Source organism: Tribolium castaneum, chromosome 1, assembly GCF_031307605.1.
Source record: "Tribolium castaneum strain GA2 chromosome 1, icTriCast1.1, whole genome shotgun sequence".
In the NCBI taxonomy this organism is placed as follows: Eukaryota; Metazoa; Arthropoda; class Insecta; order Coleoptera; family Tenebrionidae; genus Tribolium; species Tribolium castaneum.
In genome coordinates this window covers 9,900,985-9,923,882 of record NC_087394.1, presented here as the reverse complement: position 1 = coordinate 9,923,882, position 22,898 = coordinate 9,900,985, and the positions used below count along the sequence as shown (strand labels likewise).

The 22,898-nt window shown below is 28.6% G+C and overlaps 1 protein-coding gene across 2 annotated transcripts in view; it reads right to left on the bottom strand.

Moving 5' to 3' along the window:
• Positions 1-22,898, bottom strand: part of Fife (fife) — a 196,807-nt gene that overhangs the window by 153,280 nt on the left and 20,629 nt on the right. For both annotated transcript variants that reach the window (XM_064355525.1, XM_064355527.1), the window contains exon 2: positions 1,215-1,365. In XM_064355525.1, the coding sequence (XP_064211595.1) occupies positions 1,215-1,250 (36 nt within the window). In that variant the 5' untranslated portion in view covers positions 1,251-1,365. The remainder of the gene's footprint in view (positions 1-1,214; positions 1,366-22,898) is intronic.

The following is a 22,898-nucleotide window of genomic DNA, read 5'->3' as shown; positions in this document are numbered from 1 at the left end:
AAAAAGTAAAACTAAAATTTTAATTCAATTATCGTTATGGAGCTGAAACTCGTATAGGGATTTCAATTATCATATTGACATTAATTATGACTACACGTTTTACTTGCAGCTTTATAAATGGGTATTAATGTTGCATGATAATAGGATTTCTATGTTATCAATAAGTGAATCTAAATTTTATTCAAAATTTCAATTTTTAGGCTCATAATCATAATTTTGGTTTTTCATTCGGAACACTTACACATTTTTGGTTAATTGCACAGTTCTGCTCAGTTATTTATTGATTTATTGATTTATTTAAACAATTGTTTGACAGATTTTTGCATTATTGTTGTTCTAAACCATTGATAGTTGACTTTTCTTAGCTCACCGATTGATCAGTGAGAAAATATCCACCAATTTCCACCAACTGATATCAAGTTATTCCAATTTGTCAAAAGTAAAATAAATTTGTAGTGTTTACATCCCGTTTGCATTTTATGCGGGATCAAACAACTCGAAAAGCGAGAGAAACTTTGTTACTTTAATTATATTTGGAACTCGGTTCTTTCTTCATCGATCAAATAAGAGGGATTTCTGTTAAACGTAAACGACTTTTTCCTCTCTAAGCTCCAACCAAACATGTTTAATAATCACCGTCGTCGGCCTGTTAACAGGCAAAAATGCTTAATTAAACTCAAATTAGGCAGCATTACCAAATGTTGCAGAAATAACGCCGTAAAAGAGCCTTTTAATTACCCTCGGCCGACGAGCGTTCAAAACAACAATTATTTATTGCGAAGCTGTTGGCAGTGGAAAAAAGACAACTAGAAGCAGATTGAGAAATCAATAGCGCGATGAAAACTGTGAAACAGGGTTACTAAGCCTGCTGGCTATTGATCACGCAATATGAAGCTTACCTGAGGCCGTGTTTTGACACAGCCGTCCTACTCACCCTTATCATTTAACGCACTTGACTGATTGCGAAAACAATGTAGAAAGAAATACAGCGCGGCTCGTTTTTCGCGTTAAGAGCTGGGAAATGTCGCGTTCTTATCTGGCGGGCAACTTCATCAAAAAGCGCCGTTTTATATATAAAAAAAAATCGCGGCTTAAAGACGCCGGAAATTACACGGCGTTGTACTATGTCTTTTTTAATACCTGAGTACACCGCCTAAACGTTTTTGTAAACAGAAATCCTCAAAGAATAATTGGAAATGTGACGGTTTACTTACTTTTTTCATAAAGGACATAACATTTGTAGGCAACATGGCGGCGTATTGTCCAAAGCTTTCTTACAGTAAACTAAGCGCTGAATTTTAGCGAAGTATGAACTTTTCACATTTTAGGGTTTTTTTCTTTGTCCGCTGCATCTTCATATTTCATCTGAAACAAATTGGAACATCCAGTTTAAGTCAAAAAACATAAGTGAAATCTTTACAATTTTTTATGTAATATATTAAACTTTAAACAAAATTAAATGTGATTTGAATGCAACCTGAACCAAATGTATAATTTTAAATTTATTGCATTATTTTTGAATATACAGGGTGATTCAGTAATTAGTCGGTTAATAACTGTTTTGCTGTATAATACACCCATTTCATGCTGTTTTTATTATCGGATAGATCTAATAGCAGTGCACAAACTAAAAATATTTTTACTCTTCAACCCTGTAAAAATTTACGGTTTTTCTTCTGTATTAAGATTTTGACAACTTCTGTTTGGTATTTCTCAATATGAAACTTTAAAGTATTTTTAGAGATTTAAAAGAATTTTATGCTGTTTTGTGTCTAACTAAGAATAAAATATTGTATTCAACTCGTGTAAATTTATTTTACCTCGTGGATGATGAACCACTAGCTATTACTTGTGATTTACAAATCCACTCGTGAAATAAAACGTTCGATTTACTGTCAAACTTTTTAAATAAATAACTATTATTACTGTACAAGGTGGTGATCCAAGGATAGAAAAATTATGACTAAAAAATATGGCTGCTAAAATTAAATTTTTACTTAAAAGTAATAATCACACAGAACACAGCAAAACAGCGTTTGCTATTAAATAATTATTTTCTGAAACAAATAATGCCTGTTTTTTTGTTGTAACTATGTAAAAAAATTGGCGCTAGTCTCAAAAAATTCAATAAGTTATTCTACATAGAAATAGTACTACAGATTTCGAAATCAAATCTCCTAAGATATTAACTCCAATTCCTTTAAAGTTTAACTCTAAATATAGAAGACCTGTTAAAAATCAGCGAATGACGATTATGTTGTTACAAATAATGTCTTTCTTGCAATTATAAAAGAATTTTTGAATATATCAACTGTTTCTTGCCAGTCATAGCTCATCCTATAAATAGGCATGAAATACCCCAGAAATTTAAAAATTACCACTAAAATTTCGGGCATCAGAAAGCTCAAATAAAATTGAGCTTAATCAGAGATTTACTACAGGTTTTAAGATAACACTGTTGTACTTCACACGTGGCCTTTTACAATTTTTTAAAGGTAGATATGTTTAATTTCAGACTACGTAACTTTTAAAATAAGCACAAAACTCATAATTAAATTTTATTTTCTTTTTCTTAATTTGATTTCTTACTGACAAGAACTACTTTTCTGTTTTCCACTAAGAATTAATATTGAAAATTTTTAAAAAAGATCTTTAAAGATCAACTTTGTTTTATTTTTGTCATTATTTTGGAATAAAAAACTTACTTTCAGTTAGCACAAGTGAAATTAGAAAACAAAGAACGTAAAAAATATATTGTTAAAAAGTTTTTTTTCTTTTCTGGTTTATCAGAAACTGTCCAGATTAGTCAAAAAAATGGTTTAGACTATTTTTGAATTAATAAATAAGTAACAAAGCGAATAAATTTATTTGAACATAGGAACCTCAGCTGTGTTTTTTCCGTTTTGCACTTTGTACTTGAATAAAATTTTAGTTCCACAAAAATCAAACGTTTGTGACTTATTTCACATAATTTTTCACTGAAAAATTAAAAAAAGAAGAAACTACAAAAAAGACAAGCTGGAAAAGAAGACGACAAGCACAAAGATCTAAGTAATTGGCAACTTAATTCAAATTAGTTTAATTAGTAATTAATTATTGTTAGTGTTCATCTAAATTTAATTGCCATTTACTTTGTATAACTGAAATAAATCGCGAACTAAAAAAAATATTACAATTAAATATGGATTGGAAAATGCAAATTACACAATAAATAAACTTAATTATTAATATTTTACTGAAGGGACTAGCAAAAAATTTACATACATCGAGAAAAAAATTAAAGTGTTTAATAGCAAACGCTAATTTCTGTGTAATTATTACTTTTTAGAATTATTAAAAATAATCTGTTAGCAGACACATCCTGAATAGTTGTCTTAGCAGTGAGCTAGAGTAGAATTAAATATTCTTGCACCTGTTGCATAAATGCTTCATTTCAGTCTATTCCGTCTATTTAATCTATCGAAATACCCGTGATGCATAAAACATAATCTTCTAAGTAACTAGGTAATTTCCGTTAGAAATTTTAAACAAAAATTATATTACATAATTATTGTGACAATTGTATTTAAAATTGAGCAATTTTTTTGTGATGACACACATCTTGTACTATTTCACTTGTCACTACTGATTTTGTTCGAGTCCTAGATACGAGATATAGAGTTTATTCGAATATTAAAATTAATATTAAAATAAATCCATCTTTACCAGGCTTTCGGTCGAAGATTAAAAGGGCAGGAAAATTCCAAAATCAATATTAATGAACTCTTTGATCATAATTAAAATGTCCAAATTTAATTGGTCTTACTAGTAAGTCATAAATAATTTGAATTGTTGTTTCACTAACAGTCATGAGTTACATTTTTAGAAATAATTATCATGTTTTTTAATTAATGTATTTTATTTGAATCATTAACTGACTATAAACGTTGCAATTTAAAAAACCATCAAAAACTTTCGATGAATAATTGTAGTTTTAATTTAACAATTTTTTTTGGTCTTTATCCAAAATATCCAAAGATTTATTCTCTTTAGCTATATGAGAGTGTTTTCTTTTAAGTAAAAATATCTGAAAACAACACATTACATTTGTAAATACGAAATCATTTCTTTACTTTTTTAGGGTTTTAAAAAGTATATTTTTTTAAATAGGAAATGGGCGAGAAAATGTAATTCAATTCATAAAGCCTTTAAAGTATCTGCTGATGGAAACCCATCTACCTTAAAAAATGTAGAAAATGGAGCTTTTTATGAATGGATATTGAGCACTTTGTATTAATTAATTTTTACCAATAAATGATATTACTGACAAACACGTTTTCGTTTCTTGCCGGAAAAAAAAACTATAGACGTGGGGTCTTTGCTAAACATAAGAACTCATTCTCTTCCAAGCTTACAGATCACAACCATGTCAGTCAGAAATTTTTGACTCTGTCAGCTTTTACCAATAAATTATTTTCTATTTTGCATATTTTTCCTAGATTTTTCGTTTTAAAACTTGAACAAGATTGGTTAAAGTTTGTAGGACTTCAGTTTATTATCACATCAATATCAATAAACAACTACCATTCACAGCTAACCGTCCGTTAAAGGGGTAATATTTCAGAAAATAAATAAGCCACGAACAACACTCTTTTCTTCACATCCTATAACCTACAAATTATTGCATTATTTAAAATTTTGACTAAAGTATGAAAACACGTCCTCACGTAATCTCCTAGCCCTTAACATAAAATAATACTTTTTTACATTGACGAACTTAATTCGATTGGTAATGACATTGATTTTCCATACGTCTGGAAAACTAATAAAATTTCTATCAGTCGTATGCGGTGGAAGTTGAGGAAAGTTTCAGAAGCATAGCTTTATGACTTTGCCCCTAATAATAATAATAACAAATTTACGAGGCTGACTAAGCGTAATGTAAGCGTTTATTTATGCCGGAAGAAATTAAATTTACAACGATGTTATGTATGGTCAGGTTCGCCTGCATATCCAACCACTCGCGTTTTTGTCATGCAAAAAGGCACTAGACTGTATAAAATACATATATCACAAAATGACCACCAATTATTCAACAAATTTGGAGCTAGTAGAGTGAAGCATTTGCTGTTATAAGGTTAGAGCTAATTTAATGGAAAATGGATGTAGTATTATGCATGAATTATTTAATTCGTCGAAATTACAACGCCAACGTTTAGAAAATTTATCTTCCGACCAAACAATTAGCCAATGGGTCGGATGTCCTCCCGGCTTTCCAGCAAAAAAATGTCATTAAGAGCAAGTTTACTTTGAAACTGCGACCTGCTAAGATAAAATTAAGGAGTTTCAGGATAGGCTTCACCAGTCTTCTAGATTAAAAGAGACAAAGTCTCTTATAATTGGCTCCTCGCATCAGATAATTTTCCTGTTTTATGTGTTTTTAAAGGAATGGACCTAAAGTAACGGTAAAACGTGCCATATTTATTTTAAGCAACGAACACATTTTGTAATTTTTTGTTTTTCTGACATTGTAATCTGCATTAAGTAACTCAAAACAAAATTTTGGAAAAAAAGTGATGCTAAAAATGAAATTCTCTTGCAACTTTTTCTCAGGTGAGTTTGGTAACTCAAGATTCAAGGTGACTAAAATAGAGTTGATTAGTTGATACAAAGAGCACAATTTTTTTTTAAATTGCTATATTCTGGCGCCCACAAACCTGGTAAATTTATAGCAACCTTGGTGAATTCAAAACGATTTCTAAATTATTTAAAATAATAAAATGCCGAATTCTGAAATCATGTAAACAATTTTTAGAGAATATTACTCCAGATATTTTTACTGATAATTATAAGAATACTTTGGGAAAAAAATCTATTTTTAGACTTAGTCAACCTTGTTCTTACATTATGTATTGTACAGAAACAATGTTAATAAAAAACTAAATAAAACTATAACATAATATTGAACAAGAGCAGAGTAGAATCTAAAAGAGAATTTAGAAAATGTAGTAAATAATAAAGAAAAAGCGTTTATAAAATAAATAGTTTAAAATTAATTCTAAAGAAAAATCTAGAGAACGTTTTATGAAAGAATCTAAAAGTGATTACGGCATATAATTAATTAGAGTAGAAAACAGAAAAGTAAAAAGGCATCTAGAGAAAAATTTTAGAAAAGATCTATAAAAGAATATAATAATGTTGCCAAAAAAATAATATGGAAAAATTCTAAACGAAACTATTGAGCAGAGCAGAATAAAAAAATATAGAAAAGAAATTAAAAGAAGTGTTTATAGCAAGGTACTGTGTAAAGACTAGAAGATAAACCTAGATAAAATATTGTAATTATTTAAAGTAACGACTACTACAGTAGCCTGGCGCATCCACCAAAATTGTTTCTCGATGATTCAGGTATTTCAATACTCTTTTTGTCATGACTACATAATCTAGTTTTTCAGTGCCTTTATAATTCGAATTAAACCGATAACCAAGATATTGTACAATATTAAATTTTATTATAGAGTACTATAACATAATGTTGAATAAGAGCAGTGTAGAATCTGAAAAAGAATTAAGAGAATGTAGGAAAAAATAATGAAAAAGCGTTTATAAAATAAACAGTTTAAAATAATTTCTAAGGAAAAATTTAGAGAACGATTTGTGAAAGAATCTTAAGATGGTTACAGCATAATCTAAGGCTAAGTCCAGATTTTAAATCTTGAGTCAAAGCAGAATCTTCTCAAAAATGTACAAAAAAGTACCAAAACAATGCTAAAGAATAATCTGAAAATTTTCTTAACGAAATTAAGATACAGTGCTCATAATATTAAAAAAAAAGAATTTAGAGAAGAGGTAACTTATGCTAATAAATATTCTAATAGAAAAACTCTAAAGAAAACTATAACAGAATTTTCACAAAAAACAAGACTAGAATCTAAAAGCAAATTTGAAGATGGTTACAAAAATATAGGAAAAATGTTCATGAAATAATTTAGAGTAGATAACAGAAAAGTAAAGAAACATTTAGAGAAGGATTTTAAGAAAAATCTAAAAAAAAATGCAAAAATGTTGCTCAAAAAAATAATATGAAAGAATTCTAAACGAAACTATTGAGCAGAGCAGAAAAAAATATATAGAAAAAAATTAGAAGAAGTGTTTATAAAAAGATATTGTGTAAAGGCTAGAAGATAAACCTAGATAAAACATTGTATTTATTTAAAGTAACGACTACTACAGTAGCCTGGCGCATCCACCAAAATTGTTTCTCGATGATTCAGGTATTTCAAGACTCTTTTTGTCATGACTACATAATCTAGTTTTTCAGTGCCTTTATAATTCGAATTAAACCGATAACCAAGATTTTGTACAATATTAAATTTTATTGTAGAGTACTATAACATAATGTTGAATAAGAGCAGTGTAGAATCTGAAAAAGAATTAAGAGAATGTAGGAAAAAATTAAGAAAAAGCGTTTATAAAATAAACAGTTTAAAATAATTTCTAAGGAAAAATTTAGAGAACGATTTGTGAAAGAATCTTAAGATGGTTACAGCATAATCTAAGGCTAAGTCCAGATTTTAAATCTTGAGTCAAAGCAGAATCTTCTCAAAAATGTACAAAAAAGTACCAAAACAATGCTAAAGAATAATATGAAAATTTTCTTAACGAAATTAAGATACAGTGCACATAATATTAAAAAAAAACAATTTAGAGAAGAGGTAACTAATGCTAATAAATATTCTAATAGAAAAACTCTAAAGAAAACTATAACAGAATTTTTACAAAAAACAAGACTAGAATCTAAAAGCAAATTTGAAGATGGTTACAAAAATATAGAAAAAATGTTCATTAAATATTTTAGAGTAGAAAACAGAATAGTAACGAGACATCTAGAAAAGAATTTGAAGAAGAATCTAAAAAAGAATACAAAAATGTTGCTCAAAAAAATAATATGAAAGAATTCTAAACGAAACTATTGAGCAGAGCAGAAAACAATATATAGAACAAAACTAAAAGAAGTGTTTATAAAAAGATATTGTGTAAAGGCGAGAAGATGAACCTTGATAAAACATTGTAATTATTTAAATTTACGACTACTACACAAGCCTGGCGCATCCACCAGAGTTGTTTCTCGCTGATTCAGGTATTTGCAGACTCATGACTGAGTAAAAGCTACTAGGAAAAATTTAAACAAAAATTTATAGAAAAATCTAAAGACTGATTTATAAAACAATCTAAAAAATCCCTACTTTAGATCAAGAAACGGTTTTTCAAAAAAATTTGAGAAGAATCTTACAAAAATCTAAACAAAACTAGAGGCATTTTAAAAAATCGCTGAGAGCAACCTAAAAAGGAATTTGGAATTCAGAGAAGGTAGTATTGTATAATTTTACAAAATAATTGTATCAAGGAATTTAAAAAAGGATAAATAAAAAGATAGGTCCATAAAATAATGTAAAAAAGAATCCAGATTTTAGTACTATAAACGGCTTTAGAAAAGAATTAGTAAAAAAACTTAAAACAATCCAGGTAAGAGTACAGAAACAATACTTAGTATTGTTTGGAAAAATTTTAAACGCATCTCGAGAAGGAATTTGAAAAAACGCGAAGTAAAATCTGAGACAGAAAAAATGATTACAAAATAGTTTTAAATGTAGTGTACAAAATAACAATTCTAAAAACGAATTTACAAAATTATCTAAAAGCTAGTCAGACGGCTTTAGAAAAGAAGCAGAAATGAATCTTAAAAAAACAGAGAGGAGTAGGTAAAGAAACAATAGGAAATAATCTAAAGAAACTCTAAACAAAACTATAATGAAACAACGCAGACGGGAATCTAAATGAAAATCTTAAAAAGAGTCCAGCTTTTAGATCATAAAACGGTTGTACTAAAAAGAACCATAAAGATTTTTAAAAAAATAAAATTATAGTGCAGAGTGTAATATAATAGAGAATTTGAAAAATATCGAAAAACTTTAAAAGTACCTTGTGTTTAAAAGATTTTGAGTAAAGATGGATTTGGTACATAATCTAAAAAAAAAATCAAAGTCAAACCTGTAGATCGCTTTACAAAAGAATTTGGAGAATCTTCAAAAAATTAAGAATAGAATACACAAACAATGCTAAAGAATAATAAAAAAAATCAGACAAAACTAGAAAAAATTTAAAAATCTTAAGAGCAAAATTTTCAAAAGCATTTGGAAGTTGTAAAAGGTAGAAATGTATATAACATTTCAATACAATAAGAATTTCAAATACAAAATAGTTGTAAAAAAAAATCTAGAAAAATATAAATCTGTAAAAGAATCCAGAATCCACTCTTTAGAAAAATCAAAAGAAGAGTACAAAAAATGCTAAAGAATAATCTGGAAAAATTCTAAAAGGTACAGTAGAATCTAAGAGAACATGGAAAAAATTCTTGTATTTTGTTTTATTTACGTTGTTTTTAAATAAATGTATCAATGTGTTTGCCTTTTTATTTTTCTATTTTTCCAAGATCGATTCTCGTTAGTTCCAGTTTGTTTAAGAATATGCAAGTGGCACAGTTTGCAAAATGATTACAAAAATACCATTTAAGCACTTTCTTGTCTGAAAAGGGTAAAACCTGCTGTAGAAAAGCTAAGACGTTTCGCTTAAAAATGACAAAATTCGCTGAAGAAAACCTAAAATTGCTTTATTCAGCCACCGCAAACAACGACTTACTTAGATCAATGCACTTGATAATTTGTATAGTATGTTATGTAAAATATACAGTGTTTGGTGATTTAAGGTGGAATGGTATTATTCGTCGAAAAAAATCTTAGTTTTTCTTTATTGCAAAAAAAATTCTCTACATAATCAAAAAGAAGGTTACTTTTAGGAGTTTTGGAACGCAGAAATTGACACACTAAAATCCAAAATTGATAGATGTGCTCTTTTTATCTGCAGATCTAAATTAGCAATAAAATACGAAGCTGCGGGCCAACGTTGGTATTATGCCTCCAATTGGTATAAATTACACAAAACTTCAGACGCATGGAATCACACCGCAATGATAAAAAGTTTTAGATTTATGGAACTAGTTACGTAATGTCACATAACACCTATTATATCAAATTTCCTGCATTATCTGGCATTAAATATGAGTAAATTCAGGTGCTCGTTAGTGGTTGTAAAGTATTATTTCATTGTTTGAATTATATTGGTTTAGTTCAAGTTAATACCTGTTTTGATTGAAATTACAGTTAACAAAGTTATTTGCTTACAAAATTAAGTAAACCTCCGAAATTTCTAGAACGTTCTATTCAAACTGAACAAAGGTCGAAAAGTGATTAACTGCGAGTAACTTTAACTAAACGGTGCAGTCTCAATCAAATATTTCGGCTTTTGCGTAATTTAAAAGCTTGTTTAATCATTAGAGGTGCTAGAAATCGATTTCGCATTTATTCATATTCATTTTCATGGCATTTCAAACGAGCTTGCATTAAAGTCGAACGAGCAGAGAAAGTTTCTAATGTTCTAGATTAGTTTGTCAATAGCAAATATCCTATTGATCAAGCACTAGCAATGATTGACCTTTTATCTCTAATATGTTGAAGCTCGGGTGTAATTAGGGTGAATGCCAACTCTCTTTAGTAAATAATACAAAACTTTTCTTTTGATCATTTATGGCCATTTATTTCAGTTGGTAATTCTAGTATGTTCACAAAAAAACATTTTAACTGTTTTCATGTTTTTTCAGCGATTGTAATGTGCACTAATTGCCCAGCCACTCTTATTGGAAATTTAATGCGATTATGGAAAATAAGATCATAGAGCACATATTGTGTGGCAACACTGTTACTACAGTAATTAAGTAACAACTGCATTTGACAACAGGGGTCATAATAGCGTCATACGGGTCGGTTGTTCAAACAATTATTAATTCCATCATTTCGGGTCCTACTCGAATGTTCTCCAATATGTAGATAATTAAGATTTATATTGAATGGATTACAAACTCTTGAGTGCATATTGAAGTTCTAAGATTAGCTCCTCTGTCAAACCTAAATTTAATTAAAGCTAGATATGAAAGAATAAGGCGAATGGTAATAAACTTTGTGTTGAAGTAATAGGATTTAAATTACTTTCAAATCTAATTAGTAATAACTAGAAATATAAATACTTCGCGAATTGTTTACGGATATCACCTAGTCATGATAACGTCTTATAATGACCATGTATTTCGACACGCAACAGAAGCATTATTACGTAAATGTGTTGATTTCACGGTTTTTGAATGGCATTCCTTAGCAATTTAAAATTACAAAAATTAAAAAGTGGAAAATAAACACATTAAGGATTTGTTTAACACGTTTAAATGTTTATAAACTACAGTGGAAAACAATAATCCAAACGAACAAAATGTGATTTTACATTTTTTCGGATTATTACAATCCTTATTATTTTACAAGAAAGAGAGAGTGAATCTATAATATTTTTTTGTGGTAGCATTTTAAGCCTTTTTTTAATATCTGAATCCTGGATTATAAACACTATTTTAAAACACGTTTCCCATAACAACGTGTTTTCACTGTTTTAAAACACGCTTCCCATAGCAACGTGTTTTAAATTAAAATGTTCCAACAACAAAATTACAATCATACGAAAACGCTTAAAATTCTCGGGTATCTAGGTATGCAACTCGCTTACGCTCGTTGCATAACGACAGTCCTCAAGTTTTAAGCTTGTATTATACAGGGTGCTCAAAAACTGGCGCACCAACTCAGTGGTACGTTATTGAGAAGCAAGTGCAGATTACGGGAAAAATGTTGAAAAAATTCCTAAAGTCATATTTTAAAAAATCTGGAGCTACAAACTTATTGTGTTAACTTCTTTAGTTTTCATTATTTTTTTATATTCTTATGTTTCATACCAGGTAATCGTTCCGTAACAAAACGATAAATAATTATTTTTAAATTTACTTTGAGATTTTAGCAGTTTTTTTAATTTAAAAAAATTAAAATTTATTCAAAAAATCACAATGTGTAGATGTGCCAACACTGGAAATTATTTCCTAGGAAACCGTTTCAAAAATAATTTATTTTTATTGTTGCTCAAATTCTATTGCGATCATAACTGTTAGACAACGTTGCCACATATCATTTATCTAAAATCTGTTATTTATCAATAACTTTTATATAAAGAATTTTTTACTATTTTTACCTTTATATGTAACCAGTTTTCTACCACACACCATAGAGTTGGTGCGCCAGTTTTTGAGCACGCTATCTATATATTATATACAGCGTGCTCAAAAACTGGCTCACCAACTCAATGGTGTGTGGTAGAGAAGTGGTTACATGTAATGGTAAAAATAGTAAAAAAATTCTTTATATAAAAGTTATTGATAAATAACAGATTTTAGTTAAATGATATGTAGCAACGTTGTCTAAGAGTCATGATCGCAATAGAATTTGAGCAACAATAAAAATAAATTATTTTTGAAACGGTTTCCTAGGAAATAATTCCCAATGTTGGCACATCTACACATTGTGATTTCTTAGATGAATTTTAATTTTTTTAAATTAAAAAAACTGCTAAAATCTGATAGTAAATTTAAAAATAATTATTCATCGTTTTGTTACGGAACGATTACCTGGTATGAAGCATAAAAACATAAAAAAATAATGAAAACTAAAGAAGTTAACACAATAAGTTTGTAGCTCCAGATTTTTTAAAATATAACTTTAGGAATTTTTTCAACATTTTTTCCGTAATCTGCACTTGCTTCTCAATAACGTACCACTGAGTTGGTGCGCCAGTTTTTGAGCACCCTGTAGATAATAATATATAGCCATTCGAAATTAAAATTATTTGTCGAATTGTTTCAGTGTTGAAAACTTTATTTCAAATTATTCGTCCAGGCTTCGTTCTTATGGCAACGTGGCAGGGTTCCAACATAATTTCAAAATTTTTGACACTGACAATTGATTTAAAAAAATTAGGTGTACAAACTTTTCATTTGATTTGTTTTCTATTATTTATTTCTATTGGACAAACATGTTATTCTACAACATTAAATCTTATTGTAAGTCTAGAGTCTAGCCCGGCGCATCCACCAAAATTTCCAAACTTTTTTGCCATCACTACACAATAATCTAATTTATCAGTGCCTTGATTATTTGAATGCTCTATTTAATTATTTGATACATAACTCTTATTATCATTAACTAACATGATTAACAATAACAACGCACTGTAATGATTCTCTTTTATTATGTAGATCCGGTTATTTGGAAATACAGAGCACAGCAGTTATTCAAGTGTTTTTGACTTAATTACGAATATTTGTGAAGCAGTTACGTAAAAAATGATGCTTTAATAAAAAAGCATACACAACTTAAATGTTTGCAAACTAATTCATTCTCTATAGATCTTGGTTCGCTTTTTGGTTCTGCTTTTTTTGCTTTCTTCAAACAAACGTTTTAAATTAGCATATATTACACAAAACTATTTAGTAGTAAAGCAACACGAAAAAATTTAGAACTTTGAAGAGATTAACTATAGCATGAAAATGAGTCAGTGTTTAACCGTACTTTATTTTGTTTTTGAGAAGAGCTTGGGTATTTTAATGACCGTTAAAAAATATGATTTTTGTCTGTAGACTTCCAAAATATTAAACTAATTATTTAAAGACAATATCTGCAAATTAAGTTTAAACCTGATCGCTCAACTAACCACTTACACCAAAATAAAATAAACCAACATCTTAATTGTATGAAAGTATTTCGAGTGTTGACATCTACAAAAGAGTGTCAAAGCAAAATGGCAAAAATTAACTGTCTCCAGGAAAAGGTGTACAAGTGGTGGGTAAGTTTTTCGGTGCGAATTTATACGTAAATCAGATTACTTTAATATGCATTTTTGTTAAAACAAAAACACACACAAAAAAACTTTATTTTCGTAGATACTTTTAAAAAGTATTTAAGCAATTAGCATGGCTAGTTGCTATGTATTTCAAGTTTCAGTTTAACTTTACTCGTAAGTAAGTTTATTTTTATCCAAAAAGTTATTTTTAGTGCCAAGTTTAAATCATATTCTTAGTTAAAAATTTCGAAATTGTTTTTTTCATAAGGTTTAAACAAATTCTATATTTACTTGTCTATTTTTTTAACAGTACAAAAATTTAAGCTGAAAAAATATTCTTCCCACTAAAAACAAATTGTTAACCTGAGTTGACAATGACTAGTGAGATTCAAAAGTGACAAACAAACTCTCGTATGGTAATAAAAGACGTTCATTTAAGCACAACAATAAAGTCAGGTTTTTTCAAGCAATTTAATTTTAACATATTTTTTACTTTGTTTTCCTTAGTAACGGTATCGATTTTTGCTCTTTTGTTCTATGATGTCGATTTAATTTTTGTCAAATTTGCAAATTTTAATTGTTTTGTACACCATAGGACACTAGTTGTTGATTTTTTCAACAGGTGTTTGTTTAATTTTCCAAAAGCTGTCGTTTCCGCTATTTAAAGTAAAAAAATATGATCTAAAGCACCAAAAACTTAACTTAAAAATTTAACTTTAAAGAGTTATATGTCGTGAAAAAAGACTAAAACAAATTTTTGCAATAGAAACTTTTAATTCAGTTTGATGTTCTTTCTCGGCAGCCGAGAGATTGTCCGATACTGATGAATCACTCTGTATTACGAAGTGGATGAAGTTACATGATTAACCAATTTAGTACAAATTTTTTCCCTAAAAGCTAGACTGGATTACAAATGACAGCTTTTTTCCCCGAACACGTTTCCTACTTTTGTCGCAAAAAACTTACTTTAAATATTTTGAAAAATTTTATTATAACAGGTCGTAAATTACATATTTTCTACCTTGTCAACCGTTTTTGAACTAGAAACTCATGTTTTTTTGCAAGGTTGTACAAACCTTTAAATCTTCCACTTACACAATATCAAAAATCATTTTATTTCTATTTTTTTGAGAATGTAAGGAGGTTTTTTACCAAAAAGAAACTTTTTGTTACCATTTTACAGATTTTTTCTTTTAAGAATTTAGCATGTTTGGAACAAGATTTCACTTAAAATGTTCAATGGTGTGTGTTTATTTATAATGAAAACGATATAATTTTACTTTCACTTTAAGTGAAAAATCATCTACTCGTATTTAAATTAAAAATGATTTTATTTTTGGAGCAAATGTGTCGTCCGCTGCGCTCACTCGTTCTGGCAAACATTATGCTCGTTAAACACAATCGATCTTTTGATAATTGATTATTAAGTAAATACCTATTCCCAAGTAACTGTTTTTTTTGGACATATTTTTATAAACGTAATCGTCACTTTTCTGTTTTCTAGAACCATGTTTTACAGTCTTTAGATATATTCTACAAAATAAATAATGAAACGCGTCATTGGATCTATAATCTTTAAAATGTCATTAAAATCATTTGGTCTCGAGGCTTACAGCACACTCTATGTAAAGTAATAAAAACAATTTTGGTATAAAACTGAAAAAAGTTTTATTGAATTATTGGTAAAAATCCACTTATGCATAGATAATGTTTAGTTAATCCATTAAAAAAAGTAAACTAGCAAAAAGTTGTCTAAAAAATACGTGTTGATTTATAATGTTATTTGATTTTCGCAATTGATATTTTTATTAATTTAACTTTCAGTTATCCTTTCGTTTATTGTCGATATGGCGGTAAAGTAAAGCGCTTGTAGGATTTCACTAACACCAATTTTTAAATTGCGACCATAAATCAGGGTTAGTGCAGCAATTCCACCGAATTATTACGTCGCATAAAAAACTGAAAGCTCAGTTGGTTTGTCATTTTCAGAATCACAATATTGGACGTTTTTTATTCCAGGCAATAAGTGCTCTTGTATGTAAAACTTTGTCGAACCATATAACTCTGTTAGTTTTTTCTGACCTGATGTTTCCGTTATGCATAATATTCTCGTTTTGCAGAATAATGATCTAAAGTTCAGGGGATGGAACGAAATAGAACCGCAACATTATACAAACCTCATTACAGAATTCTAAACATAGCTTTAGGTAGATCATGAATAAAATTTTGCACTGTGTGATCGTAAAGTCTCAGCGGGTGTTGTTCTGAGAGTAGTTCTATCGTAAAAGCGATCAGAGCGAATAACGAACTGCATATAAGACTTTCCGGGTCCCAACGGAAGCCCATAGGCTTAAGCAGAAGAAGAAATTTTCCTACTTTAAATCCCTGACAATAAATACATTCGATTATCATACACATGTTTGCTAACTTTTCTTTATTACAGCTTTGGTGTTCATTATGTCGGAATAAAAACGTCGCTAAAATAAATACACCAACCCACATTGACAGTTGTTTACGTAGCATGTCTTAGGATTTTTATTTTGTGTGAAATGAACCTCCTGCACGTTAATTGCTTTACAAAGGTTCTGGCAATGGCGTTGGCGGGTCACAGCACAGTCCTGTTTGCTTTAATCTTTCGGGATAATTATCGCTTAAGCAACTTTGAGACGTGGGAGTTTTCAGCACTTTAAGTGTGTGCTATTACAACAATTAAAAACCTCACTGCAAGTAAAATGTCTTTTAATCAGCGAAGACAAATAAACTGGGGAAATGCGTTTATCGCTATATTTTAGACCTACGTTAAACAACGAGGTAGAAACGCCATTACAAACTTACGAGAAATTCTTATGTTGACATGAATTAATTAAATCAATATTTCATTTCACATTCAAAGAGTTTTTCAATAAGAAAAAGTTGTTTTTGTATTGAGCCTGAAAAGTTATCGGAGTATTTATCTGAAGATATCAACTCTAATAAAGGTATATTTTTATATTTACACATACAGAGTGTCCCAGCAAAGTGAAAAAGTCCATTAGTGACTTTTAAATGTTAGAAAATTAATCTCTTTTTTACGAGAGCCGTACATACTAACCCCCTGACTCATCTAAAATTATGTTTAAATATAGAGGATGATTGGAAAGTATTATTGGTTATTTAGGGCAGGGAGTAATTAATATTTATATATTTAGCGACGTTTCGATTTTTTATTCAATCTTCATCAGGCTATAAGAGGGAAAACATAAAGTTTGTTGACTTTTATAAATTAACATACCTACAAAAATCAACAAACCTTATGTTGTAGCCTGATGCAGATTTAATAAAAGTCGAAACGTCGCGAAAAATATAAATTTTAATTATTTTCTGCCATAATTAACCAATAATCTTTTCCGGTCATAATTTTCAAAAACATAAATGTCAACTCAAAAAGTATAGAGGATATTTCTGAAATTAACTACAACACAAACTTATGCTTTTTCTAAATAAAACAACCTATATTTTTTTGCATTTTTTGTTGTAGTTTTTAGCACTGATGTTTTTAAGCTAAATTGTTATTAGTCGATTTTGCTTTATTTTTTAAATAATTTGCTTTTTTGCAAAAACACGCTTTCTTTAAAAAATCATTACAAAGAAACTAAAAACCTCAAAAATGTAGCACTTTTACCACTTTAAAGAAGAAAGTTTAAACTTAAAGAATATATATTTTTTTTAGCTTACTGCAGTCAACCAATTTTTTAATTTTGCATTTTAAAGACCTTTAAATTGTCTTTCTAAAAACATTAACAGTTAAGTCTCTTGATGATTAGTCAAAAGATATTTAACTTTAAACATTAGAAAAAATTATTAACTATTGTTTCAGTAGTCGAAAAGTGAAATTTTCAGCTAATAATAACTGTAATGTTACCCTTAGACCATTTTTTGTCATTTGTTACAGTGAAATAACTAAAATTTGAATATTTATGGCAAATTTTTAAATTCCCGTTTAAAATCCAACAAATGGTCTGTGGTGGAGTTGCTAAAGTAATGGTATGGTTTACATTGTTCCTGAAATAAATTTTTAAAGTGAAATATATTTTTAGTTATTAACTTCAGGCATTTGAAACTTAATGTCTTTAGATAGACAATTTTATAATCTTTGAGAAGCAAATACAAAAAATAGGGTGTTTCATTTAACTTTTTCCAGTTATTCAACTTTGAACAAACCTTTAAATTTTTCTATGTTTCTAATGTCAATGCCCTAAATATTTAGAACAGATTTAAGTTTCAACTTTTCTCTTGTGGAAATGCTATTTTTCTACGATTTTTCGTTTTTGTGCATTATTTTTTGGTTTCGGCAAAAAAATCAAAGTATTTTAAAAACTAAACAGAATCGACTAATATGGTAGCGCTCAGCTCCGTTTGCGTGTGCGTCATCTGACATTTCTGTCACTACGTTTACATAGCAGGGGCATAGCGGTGACAAACTATCAAATATTTTTTGAGGTTACGAAGTGTTTAAATTATGGGTTGTTACAAAAAATACAGATTCACAAAACAAGAACTAATAAACGCAGAATCAAAAACCTAACGAAACGCAAATCACAAAACACAATAAACGAACGGAAAATACTTGCCGATTAACACCGATAACACTTTCGACAACCATGCGACGACGTCTATAATTTACTGTCAATGTCAGGTTGACAAATTCGTGACACTTGACGGTGTTGTCGAAGTGCACATGTAAATTAATGTTCAAGGATACCACCCTTAGATAGCCCTTAGCTGTTTAAATTTGCATTGTTTTTGATAATTTTTTATAGCTTTGTGTTGGTAATGAAAAAATGAAATTGATGACGCACACGCAAATCGAGCTGACGGCCACTATACAAGTTTAGATTAAAATCATCTAAAAACGCAATAAAATTTAGGGTGTTCTATTGAAAAAAAACCAAAATGTGTTTTTTTAATATTGAGACACCTTGTATATATACCTCAGTATTTTAGAAATATGCAGCATTTGATTCGTTTTTTTTATAAAAAATTATTTTTATTATTCGAATTTAACCGATAGTCACGGTTTTGTACAATATAAAATTTTATTGTAAGTTTAAATATTTTAAACATTGTAATTATTTAAAGTAACAATTACAGTAGCCTGGCGCATCCACCAAAATTGTGTCTCGATGATTCAGATATTTCCAGTTTTTTTTTGTCGCGACTACATAATAATCTAGTTTTTCAGTGTCTTTATTATTTAAATTTAAGCAATAAACAAGGTATTGTACACTATTAAATTTTATTAAGTTTAAAAACTACCCTAGCCCGGCGCATCCACCAAAATTAGTTTTCAATGATTTAAGTATTTTTTACGTGTTATTTTAATATTGAGACACTTTGTATATATACCTCAATATTTTAGAAATATGCAGCAAAAACGCAATCAAAATATTAAAAAAAGTCAATATCTCTAACAATAAACAAGTTATGGAGCTTTTTTGGATTGTTGGGACAGCCTGTTTCTTAAAAACTAATACAGTAAAATCTCTCAACAACGGACACCGATAGAGAATCTTAAATTGTCAGTTTTGGAAAGGTGTACACTAATAGAATGTGGAATTTTTAACATAGGTTTTGTTACGTTCCTACAAAAATGTCCGTTGTGAAAAGGTGTCCGTTATTCGGAGATGTCCACTTAAGAAGGTTTTATTGTAATCAAACAGATTTTAGCGTATGCTACTAAAAACTTTAGATTTTACTGCATACCTGTAATTTTTTTCAGTATCTGCCTATAATTCCTTATACGAGTAACAAATAATGTTGTAATATTAATTTTCCTAATCAATTAATTTTAATTAAAAGCAAATAATAAAAATAATGAAAAAATTCACGTGCATAACAGCAGTTCGATGTGAACTAAAACCTTTAAGCGGTTTCAATTAGCAGGTTTAACTCGATGCACGTACTTAATATTTTAGCCACACCGCTTGATTTATTGTGAAACTTTACGAAAAATACACTTGTGATATATTGAACTCGACGTCAAAATATAACAAACACTACAATATAGGGAACCTATAATTTATCATTTGTGGCAAATGCTGAGTATACGCCCTAACCTGTGACGTCAAGGCATGTTACCTTTATCACCTCTTACAAGACAAATTCTATCATCGAATTTTTTCTCAGAGAATTTATAACTTTTGTTCTGAATATTTGATTCACTTATAAAACCAGAGTTACAGAGTTAGATGCCACAAGTATGGAAGACCTTCATATGAGCCCGCTATTGTGTAGTGTGTTCACATCAACATTTTTAATCCTTTTCAACAAACTAAATAATGCAGGTTCCCGCTCTTGAATTTAAATTAGAAATTTACATATTTTTTGTCAAAGCGTCTTTGTTTTACCTCAGCACATTATACGTAATTGTGAAATATATGTATAAGTTTGTATCCGACTCAGTTAAAGTTTAATTTGATTGTTGAACAAAGAACAATAAAATAACGACGTTAACCATATAAATTTTTACTTCACCAATTATCTCACTAACACAATCGTAATATTTTAATTTGTAAAACTTTACTGCTAATTTCAACTTTATGTCACAACTGGAGTTTTGTGTTCAACTTTTACCAAAAAAAAACACAAAAAAAAAGAAAAACTGATCTGTTCAGACACTTATTACAACTTGTATGGCTGTAACAGTTGGGGACAAGTTTTTTGGATCAGACTGTTTTATAACATTGGAATAATTTTAAAAGGATGCAACTCCTCGTAGTATTTAAAGTATTAAAACTTTATAGTTTGATGGCTGTGAAACGTCTAGGCTTATTAAAATACATTTTAACCACGTTGGAAAAGCCGATATTGCCAAAGTTAGTTTTATGTGCTAGAAATTTACTAGTTTAAATTAAACTAATTTATCACAAAGTTTTATGAAAATGTAGTACTCTTATAAGAATTGTGAGATTTTTTCCAATGTGAAATCAATATGTTTTTTAATTTTATTTGGTAGGGTAGCTTATTAAATTTTAGTAAATACTACGAATCAAGGTTGATAAATTGTTGATAATCATGTTAATATTTATTTTCAATACTTGTTTATTAACTGGGTCACTGAATTTTGTTTTGAATTATTATTTATTGTTTATTTGCTATTTTGCAAACTGTATGTTATTTAAAATTACAAAAAATATTATAAATTATTACAATACAAAAAACAATAAATGGCTCAAAACAATATTTAATTAAAGTTATAAATAAAATTTCTGGAATTTTATTTCTAACTGAATTCAAATAGTTATGTACTCGTATATTTGCATCTCTAAAAAACAGTAATTAAATTCGACAATTTTTCTTCCTTTAGAACAATAGAACAAAATTTAAATTGAAATCTTATTTCTTCCTTAAAGGCCACCGTGTCATCTGGTTTACAGAATTTTAGGATTGCGTAATTAAATCCAAACTTGCTAGAGTAATACCTATTAAAGTTTAAAGAAATAATAAAGACATCGAGAAAAATAAAAGTTTTTTGAACCTAAATTGAAAATTTAAAATTTGTAACAAAATATGTTCATTTAAATCTTTTCAAGATACTTTAATTTTTAACTTTGTTGCGTGAAAAACTGATCTTTATCCCATAATCAATTTTTTTAAATAAAATTTGCGTTTTAGAATAATGATCTTTAGAAAAAATACTAGATATGTGTGTCACAAATTAAAGAAATTCAACATCCTCAGAGTTTCTAAAAATTTAAATACTATGAGTAGATATTTAGCAATTCAAATTCAAACGTTAAAATAAAAAAAAATTAAAGATCTTGAGTGTTTGAAATATTTGAGAGCAGAACTAAAGAAAGACTTATAATAACCAAAAGTTTCAAAATTTATTAATTACAGATAATATAGCTCACCGATAATATTTTTATTTAAAAAAATACTTGAGTCAAACCAGTCGCAATTAAAAATTTTACAAATTTTGAGCAATAATATTCGGTGTTTCAAAAATTTATTTATAAGTTTTATTTTTAGTTGATTTTTATTTTTATTTTCACTTTTTAATAATTTTTGTGTTTATTGTTGGTTTAATTTTATTAATAATCAAAGATACTGTTTAGTTAATTATTATCATTATATTTATTTTGTTTTAAGATTTGACAACTAAGAAACTAATAAGAAGTTAAAAAAATGTATTATGGTCAAACATATAACCTTTTTCGGCTCCTATAGCAGAAAGTACAACATTATTGTACTCTTTTGACGGGAAAAGTGTTACTTTTTACGACTGAATCTTCTTTATCTTACTACTTTATCTTACTGAGTCAGGTAAAGTACACTTACTATAACTGGAGTTCCTTCATAAATAACACTCCGATGAAAATTCGCTCAAAAGTCGTTTATAGAGTGATCAGTGTGTAATTTTTATGGTTGTTCATAAATGAACTACTTACTTTTTTACGTACTTACTTTACCATCGCATTACATTCCATTGCACAAAAAAAATTGTATGCACCACGGCAGTAAAGTGTCTTTATCGAACTTGTTTGGTTGCTCGCCTCAGCTCTCAATTTTCAAAGTCGATCGGTAAATTTCCACTTAACTGACTTGGTACATAAATAGCTATTTTGTAAAGGCACCTTTTATAACGAATAATTACTTCAAGGTGTACTTTAACAATATCTTTGTTAGGTTTTAAAGTCACTAAATTTTGCAAAATGTTCAGTTTCTTTTTTATCAGATTCTCCAAAGCTACAAGTAATAGAATTTTAACCCACACTTTATGTAAGCATTGTAACACAAAATTTTGATCGGTTTCGCTTATCCATAAATTTCCACCACGTTTCACACCACGCGTTTTGTTCTAATTAAATATTGTTGGTGTTGATCGCCATATGTCGCATTGTACAAAAAAGCACAAAGCGGACGACAAATAACGTGTCGCTTTTTACGAGTAGAACGCTAGGTTCCGGTACTCTAATCTCAGGCATATGTTTTCTTTGCATGTACAGTGTCGTAATTTTTTACGACGCTTCGCTGCTTCCACAAGAATTAAAATTTCCGTTATTAAGCTGAGTTTGAAATAATCCGAATCAATTATTTTTGTACTACATCAGCAC